The following is a 14,375-nucleotide window of genomic DNA, read 5'->3' on the forward strand; positions in this document are numbered from 1 at the left end:
CCGAGAGGTGTCTGCACACGAGTGGCCCCACCAAAACCACCTTCTTTCCCAATTTGGAATGCCAGCCCCACTCCGGAGACTGCAGAGATCTGCAGAGATCGTAAAACAGACGTGAAGACAGGCAGTAGAATTTCAACTTTATTTGGCCAATGTGTTCAGTTCCAATTTCCAATGTGACAGAAATGCCTGAGGAACTGTCAACAATCGATGGGGTTCAAGTGTCCCGGGTGTCTCCGGCCTGGAGGTGGAGGGTCCTGGTTCTGCCCAGTACACGCCTCAGGCCACCCACAGGGCAAAGCAGTGAAGGGCCTGGCTGGGGAGGGGACCGGGCTGGCCCTGCTGCCCCTGGGACAGAGATCTGAAGTCTCCATTTCACCAAACAATGCGACAGCCATGCTCAGTCACGGCAACACTGGCATGAGGTGAGAATGACCCGTCCAGCCTGGCTTGGTCCCTCTCCACGCAGGGGACATCAGTCTCCAGGGCGTCCTGGCCAAGGTGCACAGACACCCTGGCGTCCAAAAATGTCTAAAAATCCCACAGATGAAACTTTTGAAAAGTGACAGCATAAACCTAACAGGAAGGAGACAGTGCCAGCGTGAGATTCCCAAACATTTTAGCGAGCGCTCTGGACAAAACCGTGTACAAAAAAGTACATCACAATTAAAAAGAAACGGCCCCCAGGGTGGGCTGGCCTGGAGAGGGATCCCTTTCCAGAAACTGAAAAGCGGAAGGAAGAGACGGGTCTAAATCTACGTGTGTTAGAGTGAAGTGTTGCCTCGGAAGTTCCCTGTATTTCTGGTGGCCGCTCCTCCTCCGAGTGAGGGTCCCGGGCCCCGGAGCTGGGCTGCGGGGGAGCAGCCCTCTGAGGGCGAGGTGGGTGCCCAGGGCTGGCTGCGACATCACAGTTCGTCCTTCACAGCTTTCTGATCGTCATCATCCTCCAGGTCAGGCTCCTCTGCTTCCTCTAGGTCTTCCAGATCCTGGGACGTGGGGAGGAAGAGGAGGACGTGAGAGCTGAAGGCCCCTCGAACGCCTCGCACACCAGGGACGGGCTGGCCACTCGACGGGGTGGCCACTCTGGTCTCGGTGTGCAGAAGCCGGGGTGCTGGTGCCCCTCCCAGATGGATGGCAGCCACGCCGTCAGGTGGGTGAGCGGCAGGGCAGCCCACCATGGAGGTGCAGCGGGGCCACCCCCTCCAGCCCTCAGGGTTTGTGGGGCCAGTGGCAGCACACAGACCACAGCCCGTAGGCGGCCCGGGCCCTCCACAGTCCCAGCCGCACCCGGCTGAGCAGCCAGAATGGGCTCCCTCAGCGGCCTGCCCCCACCCACTTCCCAAGGTTTCTAGATGGGCCCTGCCAGCCTGAACTGACCTTCCCTCTGTTCCCCAATGCAAATGTCCTGCTATCCAGCAGTCCCCACCCCGCACAGCCCCTGGGCCCCGGGGCGCACTTCTGACATGCCCTCTGCTCCCCTACAGCTGACACCAACAGGGCGCCTCAGCCGAGGGGCGACAGAAGGACGTTTGGGTCCCAGTGAGAAACCACGTGTGGCGAGTCTGAGGTTTCACAAGTAAATGCTGGCATATGGAGACAATTCCAAACAGAAGCACGCAGAAGTGTTGACGGGGAGAGCAATCCACACGCACGCACAGGGAGGGCTTTCCAGGCGCGCACGTGCCTCCCGCATCAGCCCGTCGTCGGCTGGGGTCCAGGCTGTGGCCCGAGGCCAGCTGGGGTCGGACAACAAACACTTACGTCGTCGTCCCCTGCCCCATCCTGACCACCGCTCTCCAGAAACTTCTTAAAGCCGTCTAGCGTGCGCTCCCCGTTGTAGTCGATGACCTGTGGGGAGGAAAGGGGGATGAGCAGGACCCCGAGGCGGTGCTCCCTCCCTGCATAGGCGGGGCTTCCACAGTGGGTGCCCACCCCCCACCCCGAGCCTCACCGTCTTGTCTGCGCCCGCCGGGAAGAACTTGAGCGTGGGGAAGCTGTGCACTTTGACGGCCTCCACCTCGTTAGCCGTCGAGTCCATCTTGGCGATAACGATATTTTCATGGTCCTTGTATGTCTCTCCAAGCTTATCCCAAATGGGAGCCAACTGTTTGCAGTGGCCACACCACGGGGCGTCTGAAAGGAGGCAGGCCTGAGGCTCGCTGGGCCAGGAAACCGTTCCCACCCGCCCTGACCCGAATCCCCTCGGGGAGCCCACAAACCCAGATGGGGCTTTGCTTACAGAATTCCACAAAGACGTTCTTTTTCTCATCAAAAGCCACCTCTTCAAAGTTCTTCCCCACCAGCACTTTGACAGGCTGCTTGTCCCAGTCTTCTGGCAGCTCCTGGCTCATCAGGTGGGGCTGGAGAGCAGGCAGAGGGTCAGGGGCACGGCCGCCAGGGACCCCACACCGTGCGGAGGGGCACGGCCACCCTCGGCCGACTGCAAGACCCATGGAGCCTGAGGAGGGCCAAGCCCCCGGAGCTGGTCGGGGCTGCTCCCTGCTCCCCACGCAGTGGGACCATTTCACACCGCCCGGGGGCCTGTCCCCAGAAGCCGATGCTCAGGGACGCAGCCACACGATGGCACCAGAGCCGCGCAGGCCAGTCCCGCCAGCCCCGCCGCACACCTTGATCTTGCCCTCCAGGAAGCGGCGGCAGAACTCCGTGATCTTGTCCGCTGTCAGCTCGTCCGACTCGGGTTTGTACTTGGTCATCTCCTCCTCCAGGGTGATGAGACGCACAGCCGGGCACTCCTCCTTCTTCAGGCCGAAGAACTCGAGGATGCGCTGGTTGTCGGCGTGGTCACTGTCGATGAAGATAAACAGGATCTTGGGGGAGAAAAGGCACGTTGAGCGGCACTAGGAAGGCGGTATGTTCAAGGGTGACGTGTCTACTCTGGGCACTCAGCACAGGCACGGCCAGGCCGCGAGCCAGCTGGGAGCGGAGGTGGACCCACTCAGCCCTCCCCAAGCCCCCCAGGCCCCAGGACGGGCGGTGGTGGGGAAGGGGGTGCCGTGCACCTTGCCCTTGAAGCTCCCAGCGGCGCTCTTGAAGTTGCTCAGTTTGCCATCGTAGTCGGACACGCTCTTGGGCAGGAACAGTAGGATGTGAGTCTTGATCTCCCCTCCGAAAATCTTCGGGGCCGTCTGTTAGAAACAGGTTACTCGTCCTGAGCCACGAGCTAAATGACTGGCGTAGGTGTGTGCTCAATGGCCCCCCGTCCCTGGATGCCCAGACAATGGGGACTCGGACCGGGGGGCCCCAGGGCACCGCCCGCCCCGGCGCAGGCCCAGCGGGACCCAATAGCCGGACCTGCTCGGTGAACTCGATGACCAGTGGCAGCTGATTGTGTCTGATGAAGTCCAGCAGCTTCTCTTTGGTCATCTCACCCTCAAAGTCGTTCCGGCCTTCGTCAAACTGCGGACAGAACAGAGACGGCCCTGAGCACCAAGTCCCCAGCTGGCCCGGCAGCCCCGTCTTCCGCGTGGGGTCCACAGCACTGGGGCAGACCAGACCACACGTGCCTGTCCAGCAAACAAAGCCACGTGGGGCCTGCAGGGACCAGCGTCCTTCCGAGTATCAGGCAAGTCACGTCCCCAGAGAGACAGCGTGGGCTCCCAGGAGCACAGGGCCCAGACCCTGCCCCACGGGGCTGTGGACCTACGTGCTCTTCAGTCACGAGCCGCACGTCCTGGTGCCGGGAACCCTCCTCATCCCCAAGTCCCTAAAGCTGCAGGGCTCAGGGTGGGGGCTACACCCCCGTGGGTGGTCACAAGGTGAAAGCGACATTCACCATCACATTCGGATGCCATGTGCTTTCTCACGCTTTCTGTCAAGTGTGCAGGATAGTTTTAGGGAGGTGGCATGTGTGACATTGCAGCAGACTGAAAGCAAACAGGAGAGCTCCACTGTCTTCTGTTTAGGCTTTAAAGGGACCAGGAGATACCACTCTTACCACTAAAATATTGTCTGTGAAAAATTAATTTTCACAAGAATTATTTCTGACAACATGTAACGGCTTTACTAATGTTATTTTAGAATGAATAAGTTTTTAAAAAGTTTCTCAGCCTACTTTCTAACAAAACAAAAACCGACAGGTAGAACCCACACCAACAAGCTCTTTGGGCTGCCGACACATGAGGATTTCAGAAGTCCTGGGGCACAAAGGTGGGGGCCAGAGGCCAGTGGGGCCGGGCGCCTTCCGGCCAGGCTGCACAGACGCCGCCTGATGAGGTGGGGCCCGAGCCTTTGCCGGTGGGCAATCCAGGTGAGCCTGCCAGCATGCCCGAGCTCTCAAATGAGAACTGCAGTGAAACTACCCACCTTTCTTTCTGGCCTATTCCCCAAATTAACTTCCAAGAGAGCAGGTGGCCACTCCCTGCTCCCACCCCACGTCACGTTAAGGCAGACTGAGGGTGGGGCAGCCGGTGGCTCAGCCGGTCAGAGCGCGAGCTCGCAACAACAAGGTTGCCGGTTCGATTCCCACATGGGACGGTGGGCTGCGCCCCCTGCAACTAAGATTGAAAACGGCAACTGGACTTGGAGCTGAGCTGCGCCCTCCACAACTAGCTTGAAGGACAATGACTTGGAGCTGATGGGCTCTGGAGAAACACACTGTCCCCAATAAAAAAAAAAAACAGACCGAGGGTCAGGCACCACAGCACAGGCCCCGAAGCCCTTCGGCCCCCCAGCCGAGCCTGAAACCTGCCCCATCTTCCCCACAGTGCAAACATGGATAAAAAGGGAGGAACAACCAAGGCCAACAGCACATTGTTCAGAAAATGAGGAGCCAGCTGGGCGGCTCCATCAGGCACACGGCGGCCAGGCCCCTCGCCCCATCACAGGCACACAGCCACCATCCACAGGCCCCCTGCCCGAGCAGCCAGCATTGTCTGCCCAAACTCACGCTGGCGTGCCACTTTGTCGAGCCACAATCTTTGTGGTAATGTTGCCACATTACATTATGTTCACCATCTACTTTGTTAAAAAGCAGCCAGCCTGCCCTCACTTAGCTGGGGACAACGGCAGGAGGCCCAGTGCCCTGGGCAGAGACCCTCGCCTGGCAGCGGAGGCAGCCCTGCCAGGCCACAATGCCAACATCACAAAAAGGTTCAACACGGCAGGCGCTGGAGAGGCCACTCCTAACGCCCCAGCTTCCAGAAACAGGAAAGAAAATAAGAATAAGCGTCAGAACAAAGACACAGGATGCTCAGCTCTCAAACCCACGGTCCAACCCCGGTGACCAGTGCCCAAGCCGGGACTGGGCTTCAGTGCCCTTGTCGTCCTGCCCAGCAAGCAGCGCTGGCTCCTCCGGGGAGCCTGCGTGCCGGAGCCCCTGGGGAAGTGGCTGGCTTGGCCAGGCTGCCCTGGAAAACCCGGCTCACTTTGAGGAACTGGGCTGAACAGCTTGAAGGAAGGGATCAAGAAAGACTGAAAAAGAAAATGAGAAACTGAGTGTGACAGCTGAGAAAGCAGGGACGCCAGGCATGGCAGACACCTGAGGGGCCCTGGGTCAGAGCCGTCTCCTCTCGTCTGTGGGGCTGTGTCTGACTGCAGCTCTGACTCCCACTGACCCACAGCAGAGGCCGCTGGCTCGGCCAGGCTGCTGCCTGAGCAGACGAGAGCCACCGTGTGGAAAGGAAGCGCTGCCTGTTCACTGGCACCAGACCTGAGGGCTCTGCTGTGCCCAGCCTGAGTGGACACATGGAGATCGGCTGGCACCAGTCTTTGCAGAACAAGAAACGTGCGCTCTAACCTTTGAGGACCTGCGATCGGCTATGACAACGGGCACTCTCGATGTCGAGGGTGATGGGAAAGAATGGTGTGGACCAAAGCTTCAAAGGCCTGGGACACTGTCCATCTAGACCTCCGGACGAGACCCAGGCCTTTCTCTTCAACACCCACGCAGCTTCATGAACACTCATGGGTTTCCTCATCGGATGTTAATTACAATTTCTCGGACGCCTTTGCAATGACAAGTGACTAATTCACTGAACGGTTCCCTTCAGGAACACTGGACTTCTGCAGAGCAGCGAGCACACACAATGCTTTGAGTGCTGTCAAGGAAGGGGCTACAGATGTACCCCAGCGACAAGGACACAGAAAGACAGCCACACAGAGCCACCTCAGCACCCTGGCGATTCTGTTCTCCTCAGGAGCGCTGTGGGGGTCTCGCCCGCGGCCGACAGCCCCAGCAACATGCTAGATGCCAGGCAGTTACTCCACGAAGACGCCCGCTCCTCAGCTCACCGTCACTGCAGCGTATACACACACACACACGCACACACACACACACACACACACACGGCCCCCAGTGAGGGGCCGACGCCTCGCCAAACACTGTCCTTCCTGAGAAAGCAGGACGGCGTCCTGCCCGCAGGCTCCTCTCCCAGCCTCCTCTCCTCCTGTAGTCTGCACCGTGCTTTCTGGCCCCCCATCCAGGGATAGCCCAAGAACACGCACGCGTGGCCGGCCCCATCCCACAGCCTGGTGGCTGAGATGAAAGGCAAGCACCCCCATCACCACATCGATAACGTGCCGACACGACTCCTGCTGTGTCCTTGCCAGCAGCACCTTTACAAAGAGGAGGGACACCGAACGAGGGGCCGCGGGAGCCGTGGGCTTTGCCAGCAGTGTGGGGACACGCACCCCAACAAGTAACACTCTGGAGCCTGCTTGGGGCGAAGCAAAGTTTTGGAACCACATAGCACAACATAGTCAAGGCAGTCAGAATGCTAGACTTGGAAACGGTTACAACAAACTGTTACATGTCTCACCAATTGTTTTTTTTTCCCCCCAAAAAAGCTACCTCTTCAAAGCAGCTCCGCCCTCATAAAACACAGCACCCAGGGCTATCAGAAGCCGAATGAAGGGTTGAAGGCCACAGAATGGCTCCGATAGCCTGACGTTGCAAAACGGGCCCTGATAAGTCGGGCTGGCGGTCCAGCGGTCAGGGCAAGGTTCTCCAGGTGTGGCAATAAGGAAAGTGACACCACCCCACAGTGTGACACCTCGACGACCCCGGGCAAGCCGAGCGGCTGAGGGCCACTCACCTTCTTAAAGAGGACAACCCCGTCCTTGTCCAGCTGGTACTTGGAGAACACATCACTGGCGGACGTCATTCCAAAGGGTATGTCATCAGTGGCCTCTGCTGCCAGCAGGAACTGCTTGGCAAAGTCTGACTCCGCGTCCTGGAGAGAAGAGCCACAGGTGGCACACAGCCCACCACCCAGGAGCCCTGTCTGGACCAGGAGCAGGGCACACCACAGTGCCGGGGCCACGGGCACCTGTCCCCCACTAGCTGGGCAGGACCCGAGTGAACCCCAAAGCCTGTACCTTGAAGAAGCCGATGACCGTCACGTCGCTGGACTCCACCAAGGCCTCTGCAGCAGACACATCGGCCAGTGTGGTGGCAGCGGGGCCCGTGCGTTTCTTCAGCCAGTTCACAATGTCGTCAGCTTCTCTGCCAGCTGCACCCAAACACAGGCGGGGGCCACTTGAAACCAGGGCGCACCCTTCCTGCCCATCCCCATCTAAGCTCTCCACCAAAGCCACCCCAAGATAGCCTCGTGCTACAGAAAGGGCACCTTGTCCATGCACCTGTCTGAATTCCAAGCTACAAGAGCCTTTCTGTGTGGGGAGACTGTGCTTGTGTTAAAGCAGGGGAAGGGCAGTGGTAACCTCTCGGGGATAGGATGAAGAGTCCCTTTTCTCGTCTAAGCCCTTCGTATTTCCTAAGTTTTCCTTGACGTTTGCATTCATTAAACACACACACTCCACCCACAGTGGCCTCACACTAGGCTTTGTCTCAATCGGAGATGTGGTAACATGAAAAAAGAAAAGCTGGTTAGTAAGTGGACCTTGGTGCCAGCGTTCACGGTGAAACAGACCCAGCTCTGCCCTGCCTCCCGTGCCCAGGCCGGTCAGCAGCCCTGGCCTTCGCACCACCTGGACTAGTAAGACACCAGGTCAGCACCTGCGCGCCGCCCGAAGCAGAGAATGAATGAACAGGAAGACGCCCACTCCTGCTGCAGGCCGAGGACTCGCCCCTCACAGGGTCTGACTGCCTGGTCCAATGTGGGACAGGCTGCCGAACCTCACGTTTAAAAGGATTCTGTCAAATGACAGCAGAAAGCTGAGTCACCAGTCACAGGTGGAACTGAGAACAGTCTCACCTACAGAACCTACGACTTAGTGACAGGATCCTGGTAGCTTCGGACAAGGCATTTCCTGCTCCAAAAGTGAACACAAGTAAAAATGGGAATAATGAAAACAGCAGTCAAGCGAGAAGACCAAGGCTGTGACGTCAGAATTAACGTGACAGGCTGCCCAAGCGGATTATGACAGACGAGCGACGGAACCGGTTTCAGACAAAAGAATCTCCTTTGGTCACAGGTACTGCCCAGGCTCCAAAGGGGCCCAGCCCATGAAAGCAGCCTTGGCGGGAGCACATGGCTGCTGAGGGCTGTGGAGCACACGGAGCTGGCCTGGAACCCAAGCTCTGCCATGACAGCTGTGTGCCTCGGCTCTCAGCCTCAGCCCTTGCACATGGAAGCCCTCAGCACTCAGCCTGGTGGCCAGCACAGCTGACAGCGGCCAGCGCACGTGGTGTCGCTGCTCAGTCTGAGGATAAGCTTCAGCCTGTTACCCACCCCCAGATGTCCCTCCCCATTTGAAAAGTTATTCCGGAATGACAGCTTCCCCCCCGTGACCCTCAGAGGCTGAACCAGACCGAGAACGAAGCCCAAGGAATGGTTCCCCCGCATGCCCCTAAAAATGGGCCTCCCCACACGTTATCCTCCAGGGTCTAGAGGCAAACCCGTCTGGCGGCAGGTGGAGAGCAGCGCGCAGTCGTACCTGTATACTCTCTGGGGGAAGCCGTGTCTCCGTTCTTGAAGAACTTGATGGTGGGGTAGCCACGGACGCCATACTGCTGGGCCAGGTCAGACTCCTCTGTGGCATCCACCTTTGCCAGCCTGATCTCCGAGCCTTCTGCCTTCAGTTTCCCAGCTGCTTTGGCATACTCAGGGGCCAGAGCCTTGCAGTGGCCACACCAAGGGGCATCTGGAAAGGAAGGCGACATGTTAGAAAGCAGCACTGGCCCCAGCTTCCCTCCCCTTCTCCTTGGGTGCTTCCCTTCCTGAAACGCTTATCTTTTCTCCAAGATAACCCTCTGATCACACAGGCTGAGCTGATAGCTTGGTGCTCTTGGGCAATCTCAGGACAGGAGAGCACAAATGACAAAGCAGCACCACCTCCTACTGAGCTCTGTCACCACTCAGCACAGGAAGACAAGCTCTTTAATGATTAGCAACTTCCTATTACCTGCATGCAGGCCATCAGGGCCTCGTCCCTGGGACTTCACTTTAGGCACGCGAAGCAGCAGCTAATGCCACCACATTCAGATAGACCTAGTCACAGATGACACACGTCTGTCCTGCAACTCATTAAAACTTGTTCTCTATACTGTGGGAACCAGACTATCTCTCACCAAGATTAGCAGCTGCGTGGGGCCTAAGATTTGCAGCCCAGACGGTCAGGGCTTAAACACTCATACACACGCAGCTTGGGATGGTGGTGGGCAACACTGTCGCCAGGACGTGGCTGTCCTGGGTTGAAGGTGGTGCAGGCAGAAGCAGGACGCTCTGGGGCACAGTTAGGGGCTGGCCCCCGGCCCCTTCCTTCGTATTTGTGGCAGCTCATACAATCAACCCGGCTTTTCTAAGGCTAACAGAGGGACCCTGCCATGTGGACACTGGGCCCTGGGTCTCAGCCCACCGTCACCCTAGGATGCAGCTCCCTCAGGAAGGGTGTCTCCAGAGCGCCGGTAGTGCAGGGACACTGACAGCAAGTCTGTGGGCTGTTTCAGCCCAGGATGAGCCTCCCAAGGGGTTAGGAGTCAGCGTATCCACAGGTGGCCGGGACGCTGACAGCCCTGAGGACCCCAACCTGCTGCGGGGGGTAGAGGGTGGAAAGGGGAGCGCGGCCCTCTGTCTCCTAGCCCCCTCAGTCCCCACTCTGCCCCCCTGCGCCCCCTCCGTCCCGCCCTGTTCTCCCCGCGCCCCGAACCCTCGGTCCCCTGGACCCGCCCGCCCCTGCGCCCCTCTTCCCGGACCCCGTCCCCACCCCGCGGCGGCGGCGAGGCCCAGGCAGCACTCACAGAACTCCACCAGTAGGTACTTATGAGCCGCCAGCGCCTCCTCGAAGTTGCCCTTGTGGAGCACCAGGACATTGTCCTCCTCTTCGGGGTCGGCGCCCGCGCGAGCCAGCGAGGCCAGGGCCAGACACAGCAGAACGCGGCGCAGCATGTCGGATGCGGGCGCGGCGCGTCGATCGGCGCCGCCGGACAGCGAGGCCACGAGAGCGCGCGTAGTCCGCCCCGCCCTTATAAACCCGGCCGCCGCGCGCGTGCCCGCCCGCGTTCGCCCTTGATTGGCCGATGGACTCTAGGGCTCGCCTCCGCCGCACTCGGATTGGATGTCCACACTAGCCCCGGCCCCCGATTCAGAATAGCTACGGAGGCCACCTTCGCCCTCTCCCGGGATTGGCCGAGGAGCTCGCGCTCGCGCTCTTCCCCAGCCTCTCATTGGCTTCCGGCGAAGAACTTTCTCTGCCTCGACTTGTAACTGGTGGCTTTCTCCCACACTTTCTGCAGGTCAGGAATGGCTGCCACCTTCGGAGGCCCGAGCTCTGCGGCTCCTGATTGGCCAAGTGATGCGCGCACCCCGCGCAATCCTTCGTCGAACGTGGCAGTGGGGAGGAGTCCCCAGCCGAGGGGCGGAGCTGCGTCTGCGCCTCCGAAACCCCTCGTGTTGCATTCTGACTGGACCGCGTACCCGTAGCTGGCACCGCCCTCCCGGCTCGCGGGGCGGAATCTGGGCTGACGCAACTTCCGGCGCGCGTGAGGTTCGTGCCGCACCTCCCCGGGGTCTGGGTTCGGGAGTGGTGGGCGGCTCGTGGGCAGGGGTGCTCCCAGCGGCAGCCGGTGGGTCGTTAAGGGCCCAGGAAGGATGCGATGGGGCCAGGAAAGCTCGCGGGGAGGGCTGCGGGAGCTGGTCCTGGGAATTGAGAGCCCCGGGCTTCAGCGCGGGAGCCTGTGCGGAGTGGGGCCGAGAAAGGGGAGGTTGGGCGGATCCACCTCAAGGTCCAGAAACGAGGAAACAGACCCAGGGCCCCACGCAGACGTTGCGTAAGGGCTGCAGCCGGCCGCGGGCCGGGAGGACGTCCAGGCACCGCCCGAGCGAAAGGCCACAGCGGCGACACTGGCCCTTGTCCTTGGTTGCCAGATCCCACGAATCTGTGCGATGCTTCTCAGGCGCTGGGTGGCAGCCACGAAAGAATCCCCGACCCCACGCAGCTCCAGACCCGCTCTGTGCAACCGGTGGACCCCTAGCTGCCACCGAGGCTGCTGAGCGCTTGAAGTCTGGCTGGCGCTACTAAAACGGGCCCTGAGTGTAACACCCACCCGACTCAAAACTAAGAATACGGGCAAAAGAATGTACGATATTTTCACATGTTCAAATATTTTGGGCTAAAAACATTAAATACATTGGGTTAAGTACAAATACTCAAGTTAATTTCACTTGTTTCTTTTTGAGTTTTTTTAACATGGCTCCTAGAAAATTTTAAATAACAAGTGGCTCCGGTCATTCCTCTGCTCTGGAGGGATCAGCTCCCTCTCACTGCTCAATGCCTCCCATAACCTCTGCCTTCCCCCAGCTGCCCTCCCCACCTGGACTTCAACACGCCTTTCTTCTGCGCCCTGTTCCTCTTCATTTGTATTCACTTCCTTGTTTGAAATGGCACCACCACAGAATTGAAGACTTGTCAATTTAATAACTTGGCAGGGAACAGGGAAACACTCCCCCATTAAATGTACACGTTGGCAAATGACATCCTGATTCCAGAAATGGTGAGACACAGAGAAAAGGTGCTTGTGTACTTTTGAGAGTTTGCATCTGTTAGTTAGTACGTTGCACTTGAAGGCATGTTTTCTCATCTCTCCTACAGGGGACTCCAACTAGAATATGAACACCTGAAGGTCATGACCAGGTTCTCCGTGTGCCTCCCTCACTTCCAGTAGAGCAAGGGTCAATCAGAGGTGGTGGTACCTGCTGGGACACCTGTCTGCTTCATTGGGGTGACTTTACAGGAGCTGGGACTTGCTGCATAGAAAGGCTGCAAACGTGCCTCAGCAGGTGCCCACTTCCTCCCCAACGCAGTGGGGCCCTGGCCTGGGTGCTCGCTCTTCATAACTGGTAATTGCAGGTACAATCCCTTCTGCTCTCTGAGGACAGGGGGTTGCCTCATGTCTACTGCCCTAACCCCCACCGTTTATAGTTACCGTGACCCTGTTCTATAGACCATCATTTGGGACCTGAGACAAGGGACATTTGTACCCCATCTAGACTTCAGAGGAGCTCATGAGCTCAGAGTTCAGATGCCTAAGTATTGGGGCTTGAGCTGTTTTGGCTGATGGGGACAGAGTGAAGGGATTTGTGACACGTGCTGCTGATTAGTTTGTGATGGTTTGGAGGCAGTGTAGCCCCAGAGCACAGAGTATTTACAAAGATGAGAACATGGGGACCAAGGGGAGAGCAGACCAGTCGGGGACCCAAGCTGCTGGCTGTGGTTGAGCCTCACTGTGGTTGCATCTGGGCCTCCATGGCCAGATGCTGAGGGCAGTTGTCATGCCCCAATGCAGACGCCGACAAGCCCCTGTTCTGCAGCCCAGGTGGCCACAGCCAAGTCATTCTGTGAAAACCAGGGCCTGAGCAGGGCTGGAGCTTGGAGGGGTCACGGCATTTTGACGCCTTGGCTGTACTGATGTGCCTTCTCCTCAAGGCCGCTCTGCCCATCTTGAAATGACCTCGCACACTGACCATGCGGAAGCAGCAAAGCTGGAGGGAGGCCTGGCTTGGGGGTTGGCCTGAGAACCCATCTCTCAGGTTGGTCAGAAGCTGGGTGAGGGAGGTTGTAGGGGTGCATCCAGCCCCCCACAACTCAGGCCGGGTTCACTGAACACCTCTGCAGCTTCAGCCCTCGGGGAGGGGCTGGTGTTTATTCCTGTGCCCCGGGCCTGATTTGGAGTTTCCCTTGGAGGTCAGGGCCGCCCACCCTTTTGGCTGTGACATCTGGATCCACACAGCTGTTTCAGGACGTCGTCCAGGAGTCTCTCATGCTCGGAGAAGGTGCCCATTAAGCATTGGTTGAGCTACTGATTAAATGTTTCTGATAAATACTATTCTCAAAAATACAGTTCTCAAAGGGAGCGGCCGGATAGCTCAGTTGGTTAGAGCGCGGTGCCCTTAACAAGGTCGCTGGTTTGATCCCTACATAGGCCATTTGAGCTGCGCCCTCCCCAACTAGATTGAAACAACTACTTGACTTGGAGCTGATGGGTCCTGGAAAAACAAATAGATAAGGTTTAAAAATAAAGAGTCCCCAGAATAAAACAGCTCCCTTCCCACCTGGGTTGGAGGTGTTGAGGGGTGAACAGCGACTCGTGGACACCTGGGAAGTGCTCATGTGGCCGCTGAAGGCCAACTCCTGACTGCAGGTCCCCACTGCCGAGCAGCAGGGGGGATAGGGGATGGAGGGCTGTGCCATGGGCCATGCAGCCAACACGTGGGCGAGCTTGGGCACAGGCGACAGCGGGACTGGGACACAGGCGCAGCGGTGAGTGTGGCCCCAGTGGCCAGACATGGACCCTGACGACGAATGGGTCAGCGCTATGCGTGGAGCAGAGTCTTGTAAATCAGTGACGGGTGATTAGGTGGTCACATGAAAGGCACTCCCCCTGCAGTGGATGAAGCCTCCATCTGCGGGTGGGTGAGGAGGCAGAAGCTGGAGATGACGGGGGCGTCATGGACAGGATGGGGAGTGGAGGGGACCGCAAGCCCTGGCTCACTGGGGTGGGGCAGCCAGGCCCCGGAGCACCCGGCTGTACAGAGGGGTTTGGGGTGGGACCAGAAGGATCAGGTTAGACTTGGGACCTGAGAGACACGTCATGGAGCTCCTGCAGGTGCCACCTCATGCTACCCTTCACCGGGGAGGAGCCAGATCAAAGTCCGGGCTGTTGGCAGTGTGCCTATACAACTTGGCACTCAGGGTCCGAGTTCACATGTGAAACTAACTACAGCTGGGGAAATCCACGAGCGAAAGCAGCAGGAGCCTGAGAAGGCCCTTGCCCAGCAAACTTAACTGCTGACAGCACAGGCGGCCCCTTCATGATGTTCACAGGACCTTCCGGAAGTGAATGGGAGTGCTGGAGCGCCTGGCTTCTCCACCAGCAGGCATGTGGTTCAGAGCCGGCTGCATCTGAGCTCAGTGGGAAAGGCCTGGGGCCTTGGAGCCTGGAGCTGTGCGATCTCACTGCC

General features: G+C 58.7%; 1 protein-coding gene and 1 long non-coding RNA gene across 4 annotated transcripts; one reads left to right on the forward strand and one right to left on the reverse strand.

Annotated features, from left to right (window-relative positions):
- Positions 1-124: 124 nt before the first annotated feature.
- P4HB (prolyl 4-hydroxylase subunit beta) lies at positions 125-10,373 on the reverse strand. The gene is made up of 11 exons (XM_033090198.1): positions 10,157-10,373; positions 8,854-9,060; positions 7,333-7,466; positions 7,050-7,187; positions 3,310-3,414; positions 3,018-3,143; positions 2,625-2,825; positions 2,237-2,357; positions 1,949-2,130; positions 1,759-1,845; positions 125-983 (listed from the first exon to the last, which is right to left on the reverse strand). Exons 1-11 carry the CDS (start codon positions 10,302-10,304, stop codon positions 903-905), a joined length of 1,530 nt encoding a protein of 509 aa, XP_032946089.1. The 5' UTR covers positions 10,305-10,373; the 3' UTR covers positions 125-902.
- A 138-nt stretch (positions 10,374-10,511) lies between these two features.
- On the forward strand, positions 10,512-13,260 carry LOC117013249 (uncharacterized). Of its 3 annotated transcripts, XR_004421296.1 has the most exons (4): positions 10,512-10,902; positions 12,007-12,264; positions 12,841-12,944; positions 13,099-13,260. It is a non-coding gene; the product is annotated as an uncharacterized LOC117013249 (long non-coding RNA). The 3 variants fall into 3 exon arrangements; XR_004421295.1 differs by having other exon boundaries at positions 12,841-13,260; XR_004421297.1 differs by having other exon boundaries at positions 12,007-12,254; positions 12,701-13,260.
- The last annotated feature ends 1,115 nt before the right edge of the window (positions 13,261-14,375 follow it).

This window comes from Rhinolophus ferrumequinum, chromosome 21 (genome assembly GCF_004115265.2).
Source record: "Rhinolophus ferrumequinum isolate MPI-CBG mRhiFer1 chromosome 21, mRhiFer1_v1.p, whole genome shotgun sequence".
Lineage (NCBI taxonomy): Eukaryota > Metazoa > Chordata > Mammalia > Chiroptera > Rhinolophidae > Rhinolophus > Rhinolophus ferrumequinum.

Coding starts and splice junctions, on each gene's coding strand:
- P4HB (XM_033090198.1), bottom strand. CDS start 10,304: ATGCTGCGCCGCGTTCTGCTGTGTCTGGCCCTGGCCTCGCTGGCTCGC. Junction 7,467..8,853: donor TTCCCCCAGAGAGTATACAG/GTACGACTGCGC, acceptor GTTTGGGTGCAG/CTGGCAGAGAAGCTGACGAC. Junction 984..1,758: donor ATGGGGCAGGGGACGACGAC/GTAAGTGTTTGT, acceptor CCCACGTCCCAG/GATCTGGAAGACCTAGAGGA.